The 25942-nt window shown below is 42.5% G+C and overlaps 1 protein-coding gene across 4 annotated transcripts in view; it reads left to right on the top strand.

Annotated features, from left to right (window-relative positions):
- Positions 1-25942, top strand: part of PCDH15 (protocadherin related 15) — a 1574801-nt gene that overhangs the window by 1219913 nt on the left and 328946 nt on the right. For all 4 annotated transcript variants that reach the window (XM_070752283.1, XM_070752284.1, XM_070752286.1 and 1 more), the window contains 2 exons: positions 3494-3687; positions 16790-16922. In XM_070752283.1, coding sequence (XP_070608384.1) covers positions 3494-3687; positions 16790-16922 — 327 coding nt within the window. The remainder of the gene's footprint in view (positions 1-3493; positions 3688-16789; positions 16923-25942) is intronic.

Genomic DNA, 25942 nt, shown 5'->3' with positions numbered 1-25942 from the left:
GGGGCGCGACGCTTTGTTCGAGTGGCTCTGCATCAGCGCGGGAAGGAAGGAAAGTAAGCCAGCCCGGCTCTTCTCGGCTCGTATCGCGGAGAGGGGCGGCATACAAATCCAAGTAATAAATAAAAGAAAATTAAAAAATGTCTCTTCTCTCCCAGCTCTTATCTCGAGTAGCTCTTAAGTCGAGCAGCTCTTATGTCGGGGTTCCACTGTATAGTTAATCTTTTGATCAAAAAAATATCTTTGTTCTCATTCTTTTAACACTGTATTCATTCTGTTCTCTCCTTTAAATGTATAACAGAATCCAGATATCACATATTTCTCATAGATTTCTTTCATGCTTTTTTATTTTATTTTATTTATTTTTATTTACCAAATTTAGAAACCAGCCATCTCCCTCACAGAGGGACTCTGTGGTCTAGAAACAAATTTATATCCCTACTTTTTCTTCCATCCTTAATGTTCTGTGGGCTCTTGGCATGAGCCCCTAATTAAATGCAAAGGTAGAAAAAGCAGACACACACATGTGAAAAGTCAAGAATACTGTCTTTATCCAAAGAAAAATAGAAGCAAAACATCCTTTTGGTAGTAAAAGGGCTCACCTTCAAAGCAAACAGTCTTGAATGCAGTGAAAAAATAAAAAAAAACAAACTCAAAGCAATTAACACGTAGCTGTGGAGTCGTCACAGCTACTCTCCTTCAAACATTTTCCAACTCACACGTTTGACTATGATTTAAGTTCAGAGTCCTGATATCAAAGCACAGAGTCCTTGGAGAATCCAGAGAGTAAAGCCACATCCACTATCACGAACAGATAATCTTCCACACTGAGAGGCTGGGACGCTGCCCATTTAACAGCAGCCCTAATTAGTTGAACCACACACAACCACAGGTAAATTATCTCTTGTAATACCTACGTAGCTGCTCTTTTCTATTCATGGCCCTTCGCCTTGGGACGTCAATAAATGCTTCTTCATCAGAGTCCAGCGAAGATGAGGAGGATGAATTGCTACCTAATGGGCTGTCTGCCATGACTCCCTCTGAGGGTCCCATTTCACAGTCACTCTCTGCTTCCGACGATACTTCGCTGTCCAAAGCAGTCAGCAGTAAAACAGGTCTCTGATACTGGGAGGATTCACCCACATCCACCCCCACAGTCCTTGGGGCAGGAGCTGGCCCAGAGCCAACCACAACGCTTAATGGTAGTGGCCAAGAAGAAATAGTAATCCTACATCAAATTGAATATGAATGAATAATTGAGGCAGTTTATAAATATTGCAGATCAATAAATAATCTCTTGCTCTATATTAAGGGTAAGGCTGAGACCACAAACAAACGAAGAACCCAATTGCAGAAGCTATGTACATTTTGTGATGGCAGACCCCAATAATTTATTAATTCAAAGGTGTCAGCTGTGCTATTCCATGGCAATTTTCACAACACGATTCAAATAGCTAAAATAAATATATGCTAATAGCAAATGACTCTGATAAATGGTCTTATTGAAGTATAGTAGCTGGAAAGCAAAGCTGCCTAAGCAAAACAACTGCAAGTTTCAATTTATATCAGCAGGAAATAATCACGCTAGGCATTTGGGAATGAGACCAATTTGCCCAAACTTTTTAGTTCATGACAGATATTGAACTACAAGAGTCAAGATAACTTATTAGCTTTTCCATATATTGGCCAAAAATATCTCTGGTAATGAGAGCTCTGTCCGGCTGATCTAACCTTTGTTTAAAAATGACAGTAACAAATGAAATGTGGCATTACTATAAAAGACACAGTATTATTAAAGACAAGATACAATGTAAATTTCCTAGAGTTTTCGTCTTCCACAACGAAAAGCAGGCTTTCCTTGAGTGGTAAGCGAACAGATCCATCAATGTCAAGTTTTGAGTACTGCTTATTTTTAGGGAACAAAATTACCGCTCTTGTATTTAGAGAGATATACTGTTATACTGTGTATACAGTATATGTGTATACAGTGTATTTAGAGAGAGAGAGAAGAAAGGATCCTTGTTTTAACTGCTTTTAGACATTCAGGAATGTCCAGGATCATATAAACCGGTGCCTATCTACCAAAGACACCTGCAATTTGTACATTCAGAATCATAGGGCAGTATGACAGTTCTATGATTTTAATGTTCCCTTTCAGATACTTTTTTGCCCCCTCCAAATATTATTCAGATAGCTTCCTGTTTCAATGCATGTTCATTTGTAAATTTAATTAACTTTGTTAATTTAGGTATTTGTGATTCTACCAGTCTCCTTTTCATGTTGTCGCAATAAAACTTGGCCTGGTTCCTAGTGTGTAATTAAATGGTTAGGACTGGTATTTTTTGTGAAAGGCTTTGATTTATCTTTTTCTCCCCATCCCCTGAACTGGAAAATGCTTAATATAACACTTTTCAAAGAAGCCTTCAATCTTTATTAATAGCATTAATTTAGGAGATCAGCAACTATGCGCAGTTTGACAAAGGAATGTTTACATGATTAAAATAATAGTTTCACAGTTTTAGCAGGAAAAAGGCATCTCATTGAGTTGAGTACTTTAAGACCGCAGCTGATGCTGTCAGCCATTCAAAAGATGAGTTTTTATTCTGAAGGAAGTCCTACTGTGCTTAATTGGTTTTACTCCTTAGTAAATGAGTTTACAGCTACATCTTTAAAGTAATTATTCTCAATAGAAACCACAGCATGCCTGTGGCTCTTAATCATTCAGGCATAATTTACATATAGAAGCCATGGGAGGGGGGGAAATCCCACCCATTATTGTCCTCACAAACAACTAAAGATGGCCATATGTGAACATATTTGATGAACAGATTGATTCATATTAATTTAACCACTGAGATGTTTCAGTTCTGAATGACTGGCCCAAGCTAGATCCTGTTCCTCTGAGACAATTATTACTGTTGGTGACATTATTGACTAGTCACTAGTGAACAGTATATTTCTTGCAGTTGTATCCATTTTTTCCAATTGTCTCCATCCTTTCAACTCATTCCGCTCCAGTGCTTATGAGGATAATGGCACACTTTAGAGAAAAATGGGATGTGGTACAGTAAGCTTTTCAACCTGTTTTACTTTTTTATTTTTAATTATGTTTCTTTTTAAAAAATATTTAACTCCCTTAAAAACCTCCAGATTTTAAAAAAATCAATAAAGTAAAATGGTAATAAATGCTGATGTCATTTATTACCATTTTAACTCCTGGGTTAACTAATGCTTTTCTTTTCTTATAATAGTGATCATCAACTCCCAGAATTCTTCAACCAGCATGGTTGACTGAGGGATTCTGGGAGTCGAAGTCCATCCATCATCAAGTGGCCAAGGTTGAGAAACACTGCTTTACATTATTTGTTTATGTTCATTTGTTAACATCTGATTGTTTAGCTGTGATATCATAGAATATGCCATAAACTTCCTCTGATGTACTTTAACTCTTCTTTCACAACAATAAACCTAGAATGTTGATTCTTTTCATCTACAGCTTACTGCCATGGATGCAGATGAAGGCCCAAATGGACAGATTAGATATGAAATTTTGGCTGGTGACCAGGGAGACTTCATAATCAACGATAAGACAGGCCTTATAACCATTGCACCAGGAATTACACTGGTAGTAGGTCGGTCCTATGCCCTCACAGTCAAAGCATCTGACAGGGCTCCACTGGCACAAAAAAGGTAAGTCATACCAGAGTTTATTCCTTTAGTTATCCAAGCTAAGAAATTAGCTTTTCAACTCTATGAAAATGTATCCTATTTTTCAGTGTATAAGACACATATTTTTCCTCCCTAAAAGAGGCTGAAAATTTGGATGCGTCTTATACTCTGAATGTAGCTTTTTTGAAGCTTTTTTTCCCAGCCCTAACTAGGTGCTAATGATCTTCCTGGCTTCCCACTCCCTCCGAAGCATTTTTTCCTGCCTTAAGTCTCTGCAGGCTTCTTTTCATTCCTACTCCCTCTGGAAAAAGGCTTTTCCAGCCCTAACTAGGGAATAAAATAATGTGCTGAACTGAATAGACTAAGGACGCTAGCCAGAATACCTGGTAGGTAGATTCCCTCCCCTCCCCCGCTATTTTCCTCCCCCCCAAAGTAAGGTGCATCTTATACTCTGGTGCATCTTATGCTCTGAAAAATATGATATAAAGTTAAGATGAATAATATTTTGGTGACCAGGATTGTACTGTTTATTTACATTTATTTGTGTGTCACATTTCTGAACTATCCATCTCCCTGAAAGAAAGAGTTTCCACGGTGTTCAATAAAACAATGTATAAAAGTAACATAGAGTTAACACTTTACAATTAAACTTGAAATTACAAAAAAAAAAAAAAATACCCAGACCTGTTCTAAAAGAATAGTAATCCCAAATATTAGTCCTGATGGAGTGGTAGTTGGCTTCTTTGAAAGAAGCATGTGTACTATTCTTTTACCAATTGTTGTATTTATTTATTTGCATCCCACCATTATTATTTCTACAAATAACACATATCCACCACATGTTCCTCCACTTATTTTCTCCCTAATAACCCTGGGAGTTAAGTTTTGCTGAAACAGAATGACTGGCCCAAAGCTGGTTTTCATGGCTAAGGAGGAATATGAACTCACAGTCTCCTGCTTTATAGTTGCTTACAGCACAATGTTATACTTCTGTCTACTTTAAAATAAACCTATTGAATTTAGTGGATCTTACTCCCAGGTAAGGGTATTTTGGACTGCAACCTTTCTTTTTGTATATTTCAACCTGGATCATAAGAGAATGAAATTATACCAATGCATACCTACATCTCTATGCAGTAAGTTCAGTGCATCAAAAATGGTTTGATGTTTCTGAAAAAAACCTCAACTCTTGTTTGTTTAGCCTGTTATGTGTCAGCCTAAAGGTCAAGGATTCAAGTGTGTTAATTTTGCTTCACCCATATCAATGACTGTCAGCTTAAGGGACTGAGAAGGAGAGAAAGGAAAAGAGAAGATTAAGCAATGAAAGCACAAGTTGCAACTGCTTCTATAAATTGCCATATATCATTTAACGGTAATATCTCCGACTATCCTGGAACTGAAAGGATCACTTAGCTGAAGATATTTTTTTTCCTCCCCAGGCAATGCATTCTTACGGTGTCCCTTAACTCAATTTGGAACACAAATTGCAATCTATGCAAATACTGGACAAAGAATCAAATATGTTCCAATGAAATTTGTGCTGGAACCAGCAGCCTCACCCAGTTCCTAATTTCTGACATGTTGGAGCTATGAAGTGTAGAGTAGAGGAGCATGATATATTTTTTTCTTATACAAAGTATGGAGAAGAAACATAATGTTTGACTAAAAAATATAGAGCATATAGTTAAATGGCTGGAGGGGTTGGGAGTGGGAGGCACTGTTCTTCAGTGGTTCTCCTCCTACCTCTCCGGTCAGTTGCAGTCAGTGTTAGTGGGGGGTCAGAGGTTGACCTCTAGGTTGCTTCCTTGTGGGGTATCTCAGGTCAGTCCTCTCTCCCCCTACTAATTAATATCTACATGAAACTGCTGGGTGAGATCATCCAAGGGCATGGGGTGAGGTATCATCAGTATGCAGATGATACCCAGCTTTACATCTCCACCCCTTGTCCAGTCAGTGAAGCAGTGGAAGTTATGTGCTGGTGCTTGGAGGCTGTTGGGGTCTGGATGGGTGTCAACAGACTCAAACTCAATCCAGACAAGACAGAATGGCTGTGGGTCTTGCCTCCCAAGGACAATCCCATCTGTCCGTCCATTACCCTGGGGGGGGGGAAATCACTAACCCCCTCAGAGAGGGTCTGCAACTTGGGCGTCATCCTCGATTCACAGCTCACATTTGAGAAACATCTTTCAGTTGTGGCGCGGGGGGCGTTTGCCCAGGTTCGCCTGGTGCACCAGTTGCGGCCCTATTTGGACCGGGAGTCACTGCTCACAGTCACTCATGCCCTCATCACCTCAAGGCTCGACTACTGTAATGCTCTCTACATGGGGCTACCTTTAAAAAGTGTTCGGAAACTTAAGATCGTGCAGAATGCAGCTGCGAGAGCTATCATGGGCTTTCCTAAATATGCCCATGTCACACCAACACTCCGGAGTCTGCATTGGTTGCCGATCGGTTTCCGGTCACAATTCAAAGTGTTGGTTATGACCTATTAAAGTCCTTCATGGCATCGGACCAGAATATCTCCAGGACCGCCTTCTGCCGCACGAATCCCAGTGACCGGTTAGGTCCCACAGAGTTGGCCTTCTCCGGATCCCATCGACTAAACAATGTTGTCTGGCAGGACCCAGGGAAAGAGCCTTCTCTGTGGCAGCCCCGACCCTCTGGAACCAACTCCCCCCAGAGATCAGAGTTGCCCCCAAACCACCTCTGTCGTCAGGTATGGGGGAATTAAGATAATTCCTCCCCCCTAGGCTTATAAAATGTATGCTTGGTATGTCTGTATGTATGATTGGTTTCTCAAATTAGGCTTTCTTAATTTAACTTAAACTTAAATATTAGATTTGTTTATATTATCTTATTGTTGTTAGCGGCCCCGAGTCTACGGAGAGGGGCGGCATACAAATCAAATCAAATCAAATCACAAACAAACAAACAAACTAACAAACAAACAAACTAACAAACAGAAAGGTTTAGTTTTGCATACAGATTATAGCTTGGAGGGAAATCCTTAAGTGTGAATGTCATGTGAAATATATTTCACAGAAAAATACCTAAAATATTTCATGGTTATATACATAATTACAAATACAGACTATTCTAACATTTAATGTGACTCATATATTTCTGTTGCAATATCCAAATAGAATGCATCTGACATATTTTCTACATAGAGACAATGTGATGACTCTCCAAGAAGAAGATAGGTCTTCTGGAAGCATTTTGAGAAAGTCATGAAGCATAATGTGTTACTGCAACTTTTAGAGCAACAGTATCTTTTCTTGGAATACTGTGTTTTTCTACTCTGCAATCCTACTTTTTTTGGGGGGGGGGGATATAAAAAGGGGGAATTGGTCATATTTCCAAAATCATGGAAAGGCATCAATACATTGAGGAAAGAATTTACAGATCTGAATATTCTCAGTTTCTTTATCCTGCAAAATATCCGATAAAAGTAAAAGTAAAATATAATAAAATACCGTGTTTCCCCGATAGTAAGACCCCCCCGATTGTAAGACATATGGGGGGTTTCAGGGGGGTTGGCTAATATAAGCCATACCCCGAAAGTAAGACATATGTCTTACTTTCGGGGAAACACGGTACTAAAAGCGAGGGAGGCGTCGGAGCAGTTCGCGGCGCTGGCGAGGGAGCTTCGCGCCCAGGAGAGTCTCCCAAACCCGGCGCGGATAAGGACTCCTCGGCCGGCGGAGGAAGCGCGGCGGCGGCAGCAGGCTCCAGAGGGAGCTCGGGCGGTGGCGAGAAGACGGGATTCCGGGTGCCGAGCGCCATCTGCCCGCCGTTCATGCCAAGGACAGGCAGCCCCAGTTCCAGCACCTCGGCCTGCTCGCCCAGCCTCTTGCCCGGTGGGAAGAGCAAAGGCGGCGGCGGGAGTAGTGGAGGCGAGGCGGAGAAGAAAGAAGCGGCGGATAGCTGGCGAGGCGCCGACTAGAGGGCTGGACCCCGCCGCTTTGCCGCCGCTCCCGCCGCCGCTCCCACCGCCGCCTTTGCCTCTTGCCCGGCGGGAAAGGCGACGAAAGGGGCTATCGGGTCCCTTCCAATTGCCCGGCCGGCGTCGCCTTAGACAGCCGCGGAAAAGCAAAGGAAGCAGCAGGAGAAGCGAAGTTCTTGAATGGTGGCGGCGGCCCTTGATCGCAGCCGATGAGGTTCGGCTTTCTTCGCTTCTCCTGCTGCTTCCTTTGCTTTTCCGCTGCTGACTAAGGCGACGCCGGCCGGGCAATTGGAAGGGACCCGATAGCCCTTTTCGTCGCCTTTCCCGCCGGGCAAGAGGCAAAGGCGGCGGCGGGAGCGGCGGCAAAGCGGCGGGGTCCAGCCCTCTAGCCGGCGCCTCGCCAGCTATCCGCCGCTTCTTCTCCGCCTCGCCTCCATTACTCCCGCCGCCGCCTTTGCTCTCCCCGCCGGGAAAGGCGACGAAAAGGGCTATCGGGTACCTTCCAATTGCCCGGCCGGCGTCGCCTTAGTCAGCAGCGGAAAAGCAAAGGAAGCAGCAGGAGAAGCGAAGAAAGCCGAACCTCATCGGCTGCGATCAAGGGCCGCCGCCACCATTCAAGAACTTCTGCGAAAGACGCAGGAGCGGCGGCGCCGCGGAATGCTGCTTGAACCGCCCCCGCCTTCTGCTTAAAACCCTCGGTTCGTGCCTTTCCTGCCCGCCTCCACTCACCCGCGCTTCTGCCACTTCTTTCATCAAGCTCCCCGAACCAAGGATGATGAGCAGCTCAAAGGACCAATCAGCACTTCCTAGCACCAGCTACGGTGGCCAAATAAGACCAAAATCTTCCCGCTTCTGAGTCCTTAAAAGAGGTACAGTACTGTATACTTAAATGATTTATCATGCAGGCTACATTGCCCCCCCCGCAAATTGTAAAGACTAGATTTTATTTATTACATATTTCAAAATAAGAAATTAAAAAATTGCCCGGGACAATATAAGACATACCCCCAAAGTAAGACACAGTGGGGCTTTTGGGGGTAAAAAGATAGTAAGACACTGCCTTACTATCGGGGAAACACGGTAAAAGAAATGTAAGCAACCCTTGGAAATCCAAACCATAAATTTTAATTGTAGGCTTAGCTAGTCCTCTGTGATCACATTATCTCTACCTCCTTCATTCACTCCTTCTTTCATCTTTCTTTTTTCTATTCAGTATATGGAAGCAACAAAGCATTTCCACCTTAGTAGAAATATTTCCATTTGCTTTTGATATGCAACATAGTCAATAATCTTAGACCTCACTGGGAAGTTTGTTAAAATATTCATGACAGGGAGAAACAATGGCAACAAGGTCAGCCAATGAATAGGCATAGCAACTAAGTCAGCCAATGGAAGCTAATGACTTCTGAGTCTGTGTAAAAAATCAAAACTGAAAGCTTAAGCTTAAGGCTGGTTGTGGCTTTGTCTGCACTGTACTCTCTGTGCTTGTCTGCTCTTCGGAAATGAGCCGAATCTCCTGCTTGTGTTTATTTGCAACTACATTGAAGAAGAACTCTGCTAATGGTATTGTAAAATTTGTTAGTATGTTTATAAAGAAGTTAATGAATCCAACTGATTCAGTTATCTGTGTGTGCTTCTGGTTTTGATTTTTTGCAATAAATTTTAATAGGTTATGGGCCCAGAGCACATAAAAAGACTGCATAGTAATTTAAACTAAAGAGACTGCCTGTATTAGAAAGAAAAACAAGGCAAAAATTGCAGGGTGGGTACTGTTGAATTTAAGGAAAGCTCTGTGTCTCGTTTGGGACAGAAGAACTATATAATCAGGGCTGCAAAGATGAAATATTTCCTGAAAGCTGAGAAACTGTGGTATACGGTAGTAAATCCACCACATGTTTTTGCAGCTGTAGATCAGAAAAATCATGATAAAGCAATGGTTTATATAATCTTAAATTTAGAAGATGAACAGTTTATCATTGTAGCTGATTTAAAGACTGCAAATGAAATCTGGTTGAAATTAAGAGCTGTGCATGTGAGTGTGTCTGCATGTAATATTGTTCAGTTATCAGGTAAAATATACAGAGCCTGTCTGCAACCGGGTAACTCTTTGAAAGACATTTATGATAAGTGCAGACTTTGTTTATGGAATTAGAACAGCATGGAATGGATATCCCTGAGTCCCAGAAGGTGTTGTTGGTGTTAAACAGCCTTGATGAAACCTGGGACATTGTGTCTGCAGTGTTTAAATGCAAACAAGAACAGGAATTCTATTTGGAAGCACTAAAGGCATGTTTGATTGCAGAAGAGAACAAACACCATTTTAGTACAAGCCATGAGGAAAAATTCCTGAGATGGGGACCCAAGGAGCAGAGAGAGAACAATGGAAATTTCCACAGGCTAAGTATCTGTAGAGACCCTAGCAACAGATAAGATGTTTGCAGTGAAGAAAAAATCAGCAAAAGAGATCAGATTACAGTCCAGCAAAGCCTTTCTAAACAGCAGCAACATTGAAGGGACTGTTTGCAAACAAAAGACTGTTTGCAAGAAAAGGATATTTATTTGCAAGATGGACAGATTTCTGTTGCAAAAGTTTGTTATTGCAATAATAGAGGGAAATGGTTAATAGATAGTGGGGCAAGTCAAAACATTGTTAATAATTCTAAATTGTTTTACAGATTTGATCCAGTTGCACAAGATGCAATAGCCTTGGCAAATAGCCAGAAGGTTAAAGTCATTGGAAGTGGCAGTGTGCAAATTCCATATCTAGAATCAAGTTTTAATTATATATTATGAAGCATAATTTGCTAAGTGTCTCTAGTTTAGACAAGTAAGGATTTGAGACCATATTTGTAAATGGGAAGTGTATCATAAAGAGAAATGGGAATATATGTGCACAAGGCATAAAAGAGGATAATCTTTATATGTTACAGGGACAAAAGGTTCAATGTGTGTAAATATTTAGAAATCTTGCAGAGCATGATTTATGTGTTCATCTGGAAAAGTTTGCTGAAGGGTTAAATTTAAAGGGATGTAAGGCATATTTGGATTAAGCAGTATGCAAAGCATCAAAGTTCAAGGCATTCCCAGTGAGTAAATGTAGCCCAAGGCAGACAACAAGAGCTCTAGAGCTGTACATGCAGATTTGGCTGGGCCAATGCAAGCCAGTTTGAGAGTTTGCGCTGGTCATTGTAGATGATTACAGAAGGTTTGGATTCTGCTATTTAATATCACCTTTATATTGCAGTATCCTGTGAGCCGCCCCAAGTCTTCAGAGAAGGGCGGTATACAAATTTAAATAATAATAATAATAATAATAATAATAATAATAATAATAACAGGTAAAAAAGAGATGCTACAGTAATTTAACCAATGGGTAAGCTTTATAGAAAGAAGATATAAACAAGAGGTATGTCAGCTGCAAACAGATAGAGGTTCAACACATTTTCAACAATGGTTGGGACAGTGGGGTATAAAACACAGACATACAAATCCATACACAGCAGCAGAGAATGGTGTTGTTTAAAGGTAGAATGGAGTCTTACAAATGTTCACTGAAATTCCTAAAAAGAAATAATCAGACAAAGAAGGCTTCGGAGAAGGAAATAGGGTTTATTTGGGCACAGTAATCTCTACTGTCCCAAGTGATTTGCAAAGCACGGTGCCCCCTGGGGGTGCACACTTACAGAAACAAAATGCAGATTATTTATACCCTCACACAGACCCCTCCCAAATACGTCAGCTAATCTGATATACTGGGTTACAAACTAAGTTCATCTCCTGATATGTGCATTTCTCCTATTCCTTATCCTTATCTAAAAAGCTACGTGCAGGTATTTTTGGTTTCCTGTCTTTCAAGATGGGACACAAACAATAGTAGATTATCTATTCTTGCTGACCATCTATCACAAGTTTCAACAATACTTAGCTGTTTGTTTTACTCTTCTGCTTCTTGCTACCAAGGTCCCTGGAAAAACTTTTAATCAGTCACAAAAGGAGAGTTCATACAATGGTCACACATTTTTATATACAAAATTTTAATTTTTAAAATCACCAGCTCTCACAAATAATGAAGGAATCACTGCTGAAGGATTCTGGTCTGAACAGGTCATACTGGGGTAAAGCCATGTTAACTGCTAATTATTAGTAGGCTGTGGAGTTCATCTATTAATGATATTCCATATGCAGTGCTATATGAGAGAAAGCCATCTCTGGCACATTTTTTAAAATAAATTTTATTGATTTTTATAATATAAACGAATACACACAACACAAAACAGTGCACAGTGATATGTGCTCCCGCCACCCAACAACAATCATTCGGTCCCTCCACCAAATGAGGGTGTACTAATTTATAATATTTTAAAACCAGGAACATCAATATATTTACAAAATATAGAGAGATTCCAATTTATTCTTTATGGCTCGGTCTCGAATTCTACTAGCCATAAAACCTCTGACCCTGTCCCATCTTCCCATCAGTTTTTCCACTTTATTTTCATCAATCGTATTCTTTTTAATTTCCATAATTTCAAATTGAATGTGTTCCACCATGTACCGATACCAGTTTTGTATTGTTCATTTTGTTGCATCCTTCCAACCTAAAACTATTACCACTTAAGCACTTTCTATAGCTGCTTCTTTAATTTCTCTGAAGTCACCCATATCCCTCCTCATTATTAGTACTGCCATCTCCTTTTTAATCACCCATTTTATATTCAGCATCCTATTAATCTCAACTTGCATCTCTTTTCAAAATTTCTGTACTACCGGACACTCCCAAAACATATGCATGAACACCCTTCTCTTCAGACATCCATGCCAACAGAGAGCCTTAACATTCTTAGAAATATGCGCAAGTTGTATAGGTGTATAATACCACTTATGTAATATTTTCCTTCTCATTTCTCTAACCCTTGCATTCTTAATTTTCCTTATACAGTGGTACCTCATCTTACGAACGCCTCTTCTAACGAACTTTTCAAGATATGAACCCGGTGTTTAAGATTTTTTTGCCTATTCTTCTGAACTATTTTCACCTTACGAACCCAAGCCACTGCTGCTGGGATGAAAGGGTTTCTTCCCCCCCCTTTTTTTGAAGAAAGAAAAAAAAGGGAGGGGCGGCTTGGAGGGGGAAAGACTTTGCATTAACAAAAGTAGAACAGCGTGCTTGCAGGCACTGAAAGGGTGTCTTTTGAAGAAAGAAAAGGGAGGGGCGGCTTGGAGGAGGAAAGACTTTGCAGAGAACAGCAAAGGGTGTCTTTTGAAGAAAGAAAAGGGAGGGGCGGCTTGGAGGAGGAAAGACTTTGCAAAAAACAGCCACAGGCACTGAAATAATGTCTTTTGAAGAAAGAAAAGGGAGGGGCGCCCCCCTTGCCTTTCTTCCTTCCCACTCACCCTTTAGCCTAGCCTTGCTTCTTCCACCCAACCCCTTTAGCTGCTCCTCCCTGCCCTCTGTTCGCCTCCCTTCTAAAGTTTGGGATTTTCCTGAAGGATTTGCACTCATTATTTGCTTTTACATTGATTCCTATGGGAAACATTGTTTCGTCTTACGAACTTTTCACCTTACGAACCTCCTCCTGGAACCAATTATGTTCATATCATGAGGTACCATTGTACTCTCCACTATATTCTTCATCTCTTGTGCATCTATTCAAAGTTTACTTTGTCACCAACTAGTTAATCCTTGAATTGCACACCTGTCTACCTGCATTTATTTCCTATATATATTACCTGCCTGTGACCTTATATTATCATGTTTATTTCTTAAAATAAAATAAAATTTCTTAAAATTTTCTCTAATTCTGTCTCTTCTCTTAGTTGTACTTCATTCAAATATGCATATATTGCATTTGTCTGCAACCATCTCTGTGGCCCTAACCACCATTCTATACAAGTTCTGCTAACTCTTCCATCATTCTCATATAATTGTTCTATTATGTTCATGCCCTTACTCTTCAACTCACCTATTATCTTATTTAGGTTTGTTTCATTATCTATATTCATAACATACAATGTTGAGAGCTTAGATTTATTTAATCCTATTTCCCCTGCCACTTTTTTCAAATTTCTAAGGTCCCTGTCAAAGGGCCTATTAATTTATCTACATCATTTTTGTTCCAACTTGTGAATATTAATTCTCTATTACATATCCCATTGATCTCCTTTTCCAACTTAACCTATTTAGTTTCGCATACCTGTAATTCCATTAATATTTCAATTTGAAACGCATCTCTGGCATATTTAAGAGTTTTTTGGAAGTACTGTGGGGGTACATATTCCAAAAACAGTCAGAAGAAAGGGTCAACCAAAGGCTAGATAGCTCAGGTTTATGGGCTACGAGCCAGGTTCAAAAAGCTACTGTTTTACTAATGGGAGCAAGAAAATAGTGGTTTCAAGGTCTGCTAGCTTTGCAGAACAAAATTGGAAAAGAATTGATGCAAATTTATGGAATGATTCACTTAGTGATGGTGATCCCCTTAGTGATGGTAACTCACTTAGTGAAGGTAATTCAGTGATGGTGTCAGCGTTCAGGGAGGGGAAGCTGAACAAGATATGAAGCAAGAAAGGATTGATACATAGGAGCAATCAATGCCACACAGGTCTGAGCGATGGAACAAGAGGATTCCACCTGACAGGTACTCTGCTGATAAAATTAAAGTGTGTAATGTATGATGTGAATAAAGGAACTATAAGAAAGTATTGGCATTATCTAAAGTTGAATGAGTAAAATGGAAAAAAGCCATGGACAAAGAAATGAAATCCAACGGAAAACATCAAGTGTTCACATCTTCGACTTTGCCACAGGGTAGCAAAGCTGTGGGATATAAGTGTATATACAAGAAGAAAGTACTTCTCAATAATGCAATATAAAGTGAGGTTAGTGATCCTAGGTGTTTCACAGTTGAAAAAATGTACACTTTGATGAGGTATTTGCACCAACTGTATTAATTGACGAGTCTGCCCACCATAACAACTAGACACAATAACAGTTTTTTCCTGAATGCCATCACTCTGCCAAAGAAATAATTCCCCACCACTGTCAAATTATTTACTAAGTCTGCACTTCTATTAATCTTCTCATCATTCCCATCACCCATATTTATTTATTATTTATTATTAATTGGACTTTTATGCTGCCCCTCTCCGAGGACTCGGGTCGACTCACAACATATAATAAAACAATATAAAACATCTTAATCCAATTAATTGCTTTACATTTTTTTAAAAAACAAAACCATAAAAACAGTCGTTTCATTCAATTCACTTTCTTTCAATATATTCATTGGCCAGGGGGCAAAAATCTAATAGCCCCAAACCTGGCGGCATAAATGAGACTTAAGATTCTTACAGAAGGCAAGGAGAGTGGGTGCAGTACGAATCTCTGGGGGAGCTCCAAAGGGCTGCCCCCCCCCAGAGAAGGCGCTTCCCCTAGGGCCCGCCAAACGACATTGTCTAGTTGACGAGACCTGTAAAAGGCCAACTCTGTGGGACCTGACCGGTCACTGGGATTCATTTGTGGGAGGATATGTATGACTGTAACTGTATGACTGAGGATATGAATAATATTCATATTCTCAGTCATACATATCCTCCCACAAATGACTGTATGCAATAATGGGCAGCCAAAATTTTAACTGCAACACTGTGGGTGTGGCTTATTTTGTGGGTGTGGCTTGCTGGTCATGTGACCAGGTGGGAGTGGCTTGAATGATCATCATTGTTCAAGTGAACTGTTAAGTCCTCGATTTACAACCTCACCAGTGTCTCTGGGGTGACAATTTGCTTCACGTTTCCTGCACTCTCCTTCTTGGGTCGCCCCCTGCCTCGGGCTGGGTAGCTAGGCGAATGGGTGCCGATCATCTGTTGAGAAAAGAGGAGGGAGGAAATGGGCCCCCTGCAACTCCTCTGGTGCTAGTCTAAGGAGGAGGAAGAGCATAGGGGGGGATAGTCAGCTGGAGCTGGGCACACAGCTTCATTTCCACCAGTGAAACTGCATTCCACCCCGTTCTGCCTGCTGCCCACCCTGACTGTATGACTGTAACTTTGTTGGTTGTATTCTTACAATTTATATTGGCTGGTTCTTAATATGATTTGATTGCTTATTTGTACCCGGAATATCATTAAGTGTTGTACATTATGATTCTTGATGAACTTATCTTTTATTTTATGTATACTGAGAGTATATTTATTTATTTATTTATTTATTTATTACTTAGATTTGTATGCCGCCCCTCTCCGAAGACTGCACCAATCTATGCACCAAGATTCAATTCAATTTCAATTCAATTTATTAGATTTGTATGCTGCCCCTCTCCGAAGACTAAATTCCTTGATTGTCCAATCACACTTGGCCAATAAAATTTTATTCTATTCTATTCTATTCTATTCTATTTATTCTATTCTATTTATTCTATTCTATGGAAATCTATAAAGTGGATGATCCAAATGTAATACTTAAATGTCAATGGCTTTAAATTATTCTTAGGATAATATTAAACATATTTTCATTTTGGCTTGTCACCAGCCATGTAGCATTGTAAACATTTTAAATTCAAATATATCTTCATACCTAGATACTTTAAATGTGCACTCTTCCTAAATTGAAAGAATAAACCCAGACTATACTAACTCTATCCTTAGATTTTTTTTTCTTAATTAGAAAGGTGATTTTTTAAAAATCTTTTTTGCTGGTGCAATCTTTAATAGCAGATTTTAAAAATCAATATAATAATTGATACCTTGTTTTGATTTTTTCAAATAAAAGTAAACATATTTCCATCAAAGTGATCTAATCAAAGGATTAAGTTCCTAAACATATTTATTTGAACATCCCATCCTCCAAAAAAAGGCTTATTTTAAGAGCATACTGCACATTATTTTAATCCCCACTGAGATTTCTTTCATATTATTACTTAGAGTTTAAAGCTTTGTAAGAAATTAAATTTTTCTTAAGGACATTATAGTCTTCAGTGCAGATAGAGTTCTTCCCCATTTTAATGGGAATGGAAACAGCTATTTACCTATTTATCAGGACTACAACACAAATTAGAAACTGTTAGATTGGGATTCTTCTCTTTGTTTAGACACCCTGAATGCTTAATGCATTATAATATTTAGAGTTTGACAGAGGGAAAGTATTATAATTTGATTTTGACTGTATTCTGTTTGTCATTTCAGGAGTTCCATCACTACTGTTTACATTGAGGTGCTTCCACCTAACAATCAAAGTCCACCTCGTTTCCCTCAACAGATGTACAGTCTTGAACTCAGTGAGGCCATGCGAATTGGTGCCATTTTGCTAAATTTGCAGGTACAGAATGCTTCAATGTAAGCATTTACAAAGCTCTTTCTGTTTATGAATATGAGTTGAATTGTTTCTAAATTACTTCCAATTATTCTCGGGCAACTTTTGCATTATAGATTGTCAGACTCTCAGCCAACATTCAGCTCTTTCCCCAGTTGGTTTACAGAATAATCCATGCATATTGATACATAACCTGTCATACACTGATGAGATGAATAATCACCTAAGAGTTTAATTTTGTTCTGATGAAATAGCAAGCACCCCATAACACAGGCATCCAGTATTCTCTTATCTTTGATTTCATGTGATGTGGATCAGTTACCTTTTCAGGGAAAACACATTTATCACTGCAAATCTTATTGAGGGACCCTTGCAAGATTTCTGGAGTCCAAAACTGCTGTTTTGCAGTATCTGTAATAACACTCATCCATCATATAGAGATCGTTTGAATCATTATGAAAAACTATTGAAACTAGTAAGATATCTCTATAGATAATGCGTCATGTTCTGCATTTTTTCATCTCTAAGTGCAGGTGTGCTTTGCATGTAAGCTTTCCAGGTTACATTTTTGGTATTTCCAAAAAGGGCAGAAGAAGTTGTATTTGGTAAATAGTAAAGCTGCACTAGTCATCTTGTATTGATCAATGTCCTGACCCAGCATTGGATAGCTTGTGTTATTTAATTTTAAGTTCTTAGAACAGCAAATACAGTTGTCCTCATGCTGTTCCCAACACTAACTTGAACGTTTCTGAATCAAAGAAAGGGAAATTGTTCTGCTTTTAACAATCATTATACTAAAGAACACTAATTATACTGAAAAGAAAAGAAAACATACCAAGAAAATTAATATTTCCTTCATCAGGGCATAGAAATCCACATCCTCACTTGCACAAGCAGTGGTGAGCCAAATGCTCAATTTAATGCACATGCTCAATTTAAGTGAACGACAGGGTGGTGGTGTGTTGCTTCTACACCAGTGATGGGCTGCTGCCCCCACTGGGGGGGGGGGCGGCAGTGGGGGTAGTAGGTTTATGCACTATTTAATGAATACTTAATAGGTGTTTTTTATTGTCCTTCCTTCTCTAGTACCTTAGTATGAGCCTTAATTACTTTTAAAATGGGAGATAATTAAATAGCATGTTTTACCCATAAATGCTTTAATCATTTTAATCATTATCTGGAACTGAACTTTTATAGCAATTAAAGAAAATTGAGCTACTTGCCTAATCTGTTATCGTACTGAACCTTGTGGGTTCAGTACAAAACCTTAAAATGTTACTGTGCCCCTCAACAAATAATGCTTTCTATCATTTGTCCTTTTTGTGGCTATTCAAATAATGTGACTTAATCAACTTAAAAAGAGTCCAAGCACCTATTTGAAAACTTATCTTAGTCAGTAAGTCACTCCCACCCAGTCACATGACCATTAAGCCATCCCCACTCACACGATTGTCAAGAGACTCCCACCTGGTTACACGGCTAACAAGCCACTCCTACCCAGTCATATGACCATCAAGCCACACCCACACAATAAGCCATGCCCACAGTGTGGTAGTCAATTTTTTTGCAGCCCTTTACTGTCCCACACATATAGCTGCACATGTGCACATTTACCGGCTGCTCGCCCAGAACCATCCCCCCTTCTCTCCTCCGGCTCACAAAGTTGGAAACATTGAGGAACTCTGCATTATGTCTTCCAGTTCAGGATGCCTAGCATTTCCAATGCAGTATATATGTTAGCCCATGCCACCATTTTCATGCCCAGAGGCCTAGTGCTTTTAACAAAATCATGCTTTTTCATTACAGCTTTGTCATGCCTAACAAAAGTCAGGGAAGTTGAAATTTTACCTCAGAAAAGCACAAAATCCCAACAAATGCTGTGCTTATATTGCAGCAGACAACCTGCAGGGACCACTTCTATGCACTTGGTTTGGTTTCAGTAATAGATTTCCTGACAGAAAAAACCACCCATCTCCTCAGGGTTTCAAACCTTTTATGGCCTCTTCTTGCATCTGTACTTTTTGAAGCAACCTTCTGGAAAAAATTTCCAATGCTGGAAGCATTTTAACATGAAAATAAATGGATTGGAAGAGGTTCACCTGTGTCACTTCTGTTTCTCTGGGTTTGTTAGCTCTGCAGGAGACTACGTAGCTTGATCGGGGATAACCACTGGCAATCATGTTTAGAAGACAAGAGATAATGATATAGCCAGAAGGATAGAATCAGTATGTTCAGTCTGATATATTTTTTTCTTTCCATTTTTTAAATGGATCCCTTCAATCAATAAACACTCACATTTTAATTACATATTTTGGAGGCTCCAGAGACCACTCATGATGTAACTTTAGGGTCTTGTGTCCTGCAGTCTGACCACATAGATTCATATGATGAAGCTTCTCTAAAATAATAATAATTCCCTGATATTTGCCTTTATTCAGAAAGATTTACTAGGAGCAAGTGATGTATATCGAGCAATCCAGATGCAGGCAAGCAAGATCAGGGATAGAAGGCAGAGTCCAGGCTTATCTAGCATACTTCAGAGACTGACCAATTAATAATAGTTCAGTTGTGGGTGAAGAATTCAGAAACTTCAATGGGCATTTTTCCCCATTCTTTAGCATAATAAAAAGAAGTCAACTTTCAATGCCAACCAATCTCTTTGTTGTCCCATGCCAACCAATCTGTTTATTAAATTAAGACTTCTGTTCATTCTATCATTTATTGATTAATTGATTGATTGATTTTGTCCAATACACAATGAGGGTTTCAGTGGGTATTCCCATAGTAAAATACATGATGAAGGTTATAGAGGATATACTCAGTAAAATATATCTAAAAAAAAATAGAAGAGAAGTTGCGGCGGACGCGGAGTAAGCACACGGACACAGAAATGGGTTATAAAATGGGTCACATTTATTATAATCAACAGGACCTGCAGAGGTAAGACCAAGAGGGCGGAAACGTCAATCAAAATTTCTTGGGCAACTCTGGGCGAAGCCTCCTGCTGAGCAAATGGGGGGAGGTGCCCTTGAACTTGAACTTGACCTCCCCCATTTGCTCCCTGCCACGCCCTTGCGTGTGGGGAGGCTCACCCACCCAGATACTCAACTCTTGGCGTGCGGTGGGTGAGCCCCAATGGCGTCTCCCCTCCATACCCGAGCCGGCCGAGTCCTGTAGCCATGTTGGGGAGTGGCCGTTTACCTTCCAAAAGGTACCCAAAGAAGATCATACAGTTGCGGAAATCCCCATTTTCCCCCTTTACCGCTTCCCCGTGACCATAGGGACAAGGAAATTAAATGCCGAATAGATTGCCGAATTAGCCTGATTAAAAAACTAGAGTATTCTGGACACCCCCTATCCGCGTCCCTGCTCCCGTAGTATGGAGTAGGCGAAAAAATGGCCAAACTAAAGGTGTTGCAGCCGCCAAAAATTCCTACTCGGCCCCCTATGGCGACCTCTTGATCACGCTACGTAAAGGGAGGGCAGGTGGGTGCCAGCCAGGCCATGCTGGCGGCAGCGCAACAAAGAGGGAGGCGAGCAGCCCCCCGTCCCCTTTTAAACAGGGGAAGCCGCTCGCTCGCCTCCAGGAAGTCGTCATGCCCCATGCCGACGTGAGGCATATGGGGGCCATGGGGAGCGGGAGGGGGCGCCTCCTCGCTGCGCGTCCACTCGCCGCCCTGCTCCCCCTCCCTGCCGCCAGGATTGCCGGTGTCCTGCGGTGCTCCTCGCGCCGCCGCAACCGCTGCCGGTCTGAAGGCGGCCGACGGGCTTTTATAGGAATATAACATATCAATGAAAGAATAGAAGAAGAGATATAGGAATAGAAGAAAGATATAGGACAGTGATGGGCAACCTTTTGAGCTTGGTGTGTCAAAATTCGCGAAAAAACCAAGCATAATTCGGGTGGTATGTCACCTTGAGAAAAAAACATAATCCTGGGGAACATTGAACGGGGGGGGGGGGGCTAAAGAAAAGTTTGGACAAAAAAAATCTCTCTTCCTCCCTTTTGCTCTATTTCGCCCTCCCTCATTCTCTTCCTTCCCTTCTTTCTCTCTCTCCATCCCTTTCTTTCTTTCTTCCTCTCTTTTTTGCTCTCTCTCCCTCCTTCCCTCCCTCTATGTCTTTCTCTCTCCCTTGCTCTCTCTCTCTCTGTCTCTCTTGCTATCTCTCTCTTGCTTTTCTCTCTCTCTCTCACTCTCTTCCTTCCTCACTCATCTTTCTTTCTCTTTCTTTCTCTCTTGCTTTCTTCCTCTCTCACTCTCTTCCTTCCTCTCATCTCTTTCTTTCTCTCTCTTTCTCTCTCCCCCTCTTTCTCTATCTCTCCCCCTCTTGCTCCTCTCTCTTTTTCTCACTTTCCCTCTCTTGTTTTCTTTCTCTCTCTCTTGCTTTCTCTCTCTTTCTCTCTTGTTTTCTTTCTCTCGTTCTCTCTCTTGCTATCTCTTTCTCTCCCCCTTTCTCTCTCACTTTCTCTTGTTTTCTCTTTCACACTTTCTCTCTCTCATTCTCTCTCTCTTGCTATCTCTTTCTCTACCCCCTCTTTGTCTCTCTCTCTCTTTCTCACTTTCTATCTTGCTTTGTCGCTCAAGTCTTATTGGTAGGGACTGAGTTATAAATTAATATAATTATCATATTAATTAGGTACCGCCCCCCTTTGCTGCCCCTGTACCTCAGTTTTAAAAAACGAATGCAAGTAAGAACGAAAATTTATTTAATAACCAACCATAACCATTAACTCAACGTAACATTGTCCATGGTTCAATGGGAGGGTTTGGACTCTCCTTCCAGGACCTGGAGAAGACCGTTCAGGTGAGTACAACGGTTCTTCTCCCATGTCTCTGGAAGGAGAGTCCAGCATGGGATATACCCAAGTTCCAAAGTTCTAGGGAGGGATATCATTGAATCATGTCCTAGTCTCACACACTTGCTGCAAAACTCTCCTCCCAAAGGCCGCCTCGGCCGAAGCAAATGTGTCCAGTTTATAATGCCGTATAAAAGTGGTAGGAGAAGCCCACGTGGCCGCCCTACAAATGTCCTCTATCGATGCCTGTGTGGCCCATGCCGCTGAAGTAGCGGCACTACGAGTTGAATGGGCCGTGATTCCACTAGGTAATGTCTGAGAGTCTGCTTTGTACGCTTCTGTTATACATAGCTTCAACCACTGGCTGATGGTCTGCGAAGACACTTTGAGGCCCAATCAATGTTGACCAAAGGAAGCAAATAGAGTCTCAGTCTTGCGGAAAGGAGCAGTGCGTCTAATATAGAGTTTTAGGGCTCTGCGCACGTCCACCTTATGCCACTTAAGCTCTAGCGGATGTGATCCATGCACACAGAAGTCTGGCAGAACAAGTTATTGAGTCCGGTGAAAATGAGTGTTGACCTTTGGTATGAACGTTGGGTCCAAACAGAGAACCACCGTATTAGGATGAAAGGTACAAAGGTCCGGCTGTACTGACAAGGCCGATAGTTCCGACACCCGTCGTGCCGACGTAATGGCCACCAAGAACGCTGTCTTAAGGGATAACATCCTTAAAGATACCGTCCTCAGCGGCTCGAATGGAGGCGCTGTGAGCGCTTGTAGTACTATGGTAAGGTCCCAAGTAGGGAAACGTTGTATCGGTGGAGGATGTCTATTGGCAGCCCCTTTCAAAAAGTCCCTGATTAAGGCATGGTGAGATAACGAACCACCATTTTCCGGTCGAACAATCGTCGCCAAAGCCGCCACCTGCCTTTTCAAGGTGTTGGGAGCCAGCCCTTTCTCCAAACTGGATTGTAAGAACTCCAATACCACGACCACACCAGCATCCTGCGGTCGCTGATGTCTACCTACACAAAAGCTGGCGAATGCGGCCCAAGTAGCCTGGTAAATTCTAGTTGTTGCAGGCCTCCTGGCCGACTGGATTGTAGTGATGACATTCTCAGGAATATGCCAGGCTCTCAATCTGTCCCCCTCAATCGCCAAGCGGTCAGGTGGAACCACTGTGGCTCCGGATGAAATATCGTTCCCTGAGTGAGGGTGACTTGATCGTCCGGAATCCTCCATGGTTGAACAATTGAGAGTCCCATTAGGTCGGCAAACCAAGCCCTCCGTGGCCAGTGCGGTGCAATCAGGATGACCTCCGCCTGTTCCACTATGATCTTCTCTATCACCTTGGGAATAAGTGGTGTTGGCGGGAAGGCGTATAACAGTTCCTTGGGCCATGGGAGATGTAAAGCATTGGTTCCCTCTGCTCCCCTCGCGGGAAACCTGGAATAAAACCGGGGAAGCTGGGTATTGGACGGAGTCGCAAACAAGTCTATTGTCGGGTTGCCAAACCTTTCGATCACCTGCTGGAACAACCGTGGGGTCAGGCTCCACTCCCCTGGATCCACTGTTTGCCGACTGAGCCAATCCGCTTGAGTATTGGTCTCCCCCGCAATGTGTTCTGCATGGAGAGATGCCAGGTGGATCTCCGCCCAGTCGAACAGATGCCAAGGCCCCTCCAATATAGAGCGTCGTTTCTACACATTCGACAATGAGCTGGAGAGTCTGTTGCAGTTTCCGCCAGTGGACAAACCGGTAGCCACGCTGGTGTCCAATGCCGCCTTTCCCTCCGAGACTGCGGATAGCCTCAAGCTGGATGAGAGACGGGCCGAGACCCTACTGAAGAAGGCCCATCAGATGGCAGCTACCAAACGGGCATTACTGGAACGAGAGATCGTCCATCTTCTGGAGATCCACGCCATCGAGAGGGTGCCAGCCCACATGGAGGGCGTGGGGTTCTACTCCAGGGTCTTCATAGTACCCAAGACATCGGGAGGTTGCAGGCTAATTTTGAACCTGAAGCACCTAAGCAGATACGTGTTATACCGCAGGTTCAAAATGGCCTCCCTTCGCACCATTCTCGCGTCAATCAGAACCCGAGATCTCATGTCATCCATCGACCTGAAGGAGGCGTATTTGCACGTCCCCATCCATCCGGGACACCGAAAATACCTCCGGTTTTATGTCCAGGGGCAACACTACCAGTACCGGGCGATGCCCTTTGGCCTAAGTTCCGCACCGCGTACCTTTACCAAGCTCCTGGACTCGCTGATTGCCTCCTTACGGTCCCGATCAATAAGGTTGATCGCTTACTTGGACGATATCCTCTTACTGTCCAGGGATCTAGCGACCGCACGACGAGATCTAGGAGCCACGCTAGCACTGCTGCAAGAACATGGCTTTACGATAAACGTGGGAAAGAGTCACCTTTCACCCACCACCAATATTACTCATCTCGGCGCGGTGATAGACACCATCACCATGGAAGTTTACCTGTCATTAGAACGACGGCGCAACGTTCAGGTCCTAGTAAACAAGTTGCAGCATCAGCGTATGGTAACGCTGGCCCTTTTATCCAAGGTGCTGGGGACACTAGTGTCATGCGTGGACATTGTTCCCTGGGCACGGTATCATTTTCGCACGCTACAATGGACTTTGCTCCCGTACCAGAGGCGGCGTGTGAGCCATACACACAGGTTGATTGCGGTAGGAAGACGCCTGCGAGACTCCCTGAAATGGTGGCAGTCCCGGGCGATACATCAAGGGTCTCCCTTTGGCCATTTACATCACGTCATTGTGACCACGGATGCCAGCCTCCTGGGTTGGGGAGCACATGTGGATCATCACGTAACCCAGGGGTTGTGGCTTCCACAGGACTTGACTCCAACGAATATCAACTTCCTGGAGCTGAAAGCGGTTCGCCTAGCATTGCTAGCCTTTACACCCCTTCTTCAAGGGAAGCATGTGTTGATTCGTACGGACAATGTCGCAACCAGAGCGCATCTCAACCACCAAGGTGGGACCAGATCTCTCAGGCTGATGGAGGAAACTCGACTCCTGTTCGACTGGGCGGAGACCCACCTGGCATCTCTCCATGCAGAACACATTGCGGGGGAGACCAATACTCAAGCGGATTGGCTCAGTCGGCAAACAGTGGATCCAGGGGAGTGGAGCCTGACCCCACGGTTGTTCCAGCAGGTGATCGAAAGGTTTGGCAACCCGACAATAGATTTGTTTGCGACTCCGTCCAATACCCAGCTTCCCCAGTTTTATTCCAGGTTTCCCGCGAGGGGAGCAGAGGGAACCAATGCTTTACATCTCCCGTGGCCCAAGGAACTGTTATACGCCTTCCCGCCAACACCACTTATTCCCAAGGTGATAGAGAAGATCATAGTGGAACAGGCAGAGGTCATCCTGATTGCACCGCACTGGCCACGGAGGGCTTGGTTTGCCGACCTAATGGGACTCTCAATTGTTCAACCATGGAGGATTCCGGACGATCAAGTCACCCTCACTCAGGGAACGATATTTCATCCGGAGCCACAGTGGTTCCACCTGACCGCTTGGCGATTGAGGGGGACAGATTGAGAGCCTGGCATATTCCTGAGAATGTCATCACTACAATCCAGTCGGCCAGGAGGCCTGCAACAACTAGAATTTACCAGGCTACTTGGGCCGCATTCGCCAGCTTTTGTGTAGGTAGACATCAGCGACCGCAGGATGATGGTGTGGTCGTGGTATTGGAGTTCTTACAATCCGGTTTGGAGAAAGGGCTGGCTCCCAACACCTTGAAAAGGCAGGTGGCGGCTTTGGCGACGATTGTTCGACCGGAAAATGGTGGTTCGTTATCTCACCATGCCTTAATCAGGGACTTTTTGAAAGGGGCTGCCAATAGACATCCTCCACCGATACGACGTTTCCCTACTTGGGACCTTACCATAGTACTACAAGCGCTCACAGCGCCTCCATTCGAGCCGCTGAGGATGGTATCTTTAAGGATGTTATCCCTTAAGACAGCGTTCTTGGTGGCCATTACGTCGGCACGACGGGTGTCGGAACTATCGGCCTTGTCAGTACGGCCGGACCTTTGTACCTTTCATCCTAATACGGTGGTTCTCCGTTTGGACCCAACGTTCATACCAAAGGTCAACACTCATTTTCACCGGACTCAAGAACTTGTTCTGCCAGACTTCTGTGTGCATGGATCACATCCGCTAGAGCTTAA

This window comes from Erythrolamprus reginae, chromosome 5 (genome assembly GCF_031021105.1).
Source record: "Erythrolamprus reginae isolate rEryReg1 chromosome 5, rEryReg1.hap1, whole genome shotgun sequence".
In the NCBI taxonomy this organism is placed as follows: domain Eukaryota; kingdom Metazoa; phylum Chordata; class Lepidosauria; order Squamata; family Dipsadidae; genus Erythrolamprus; species Erythrolamprus reginae.
The sequence above is the reverse complement of the archived record's forward strand: the minus strand, read 5'-3'. Positions and strand labels throughout refer to the sequence as shown.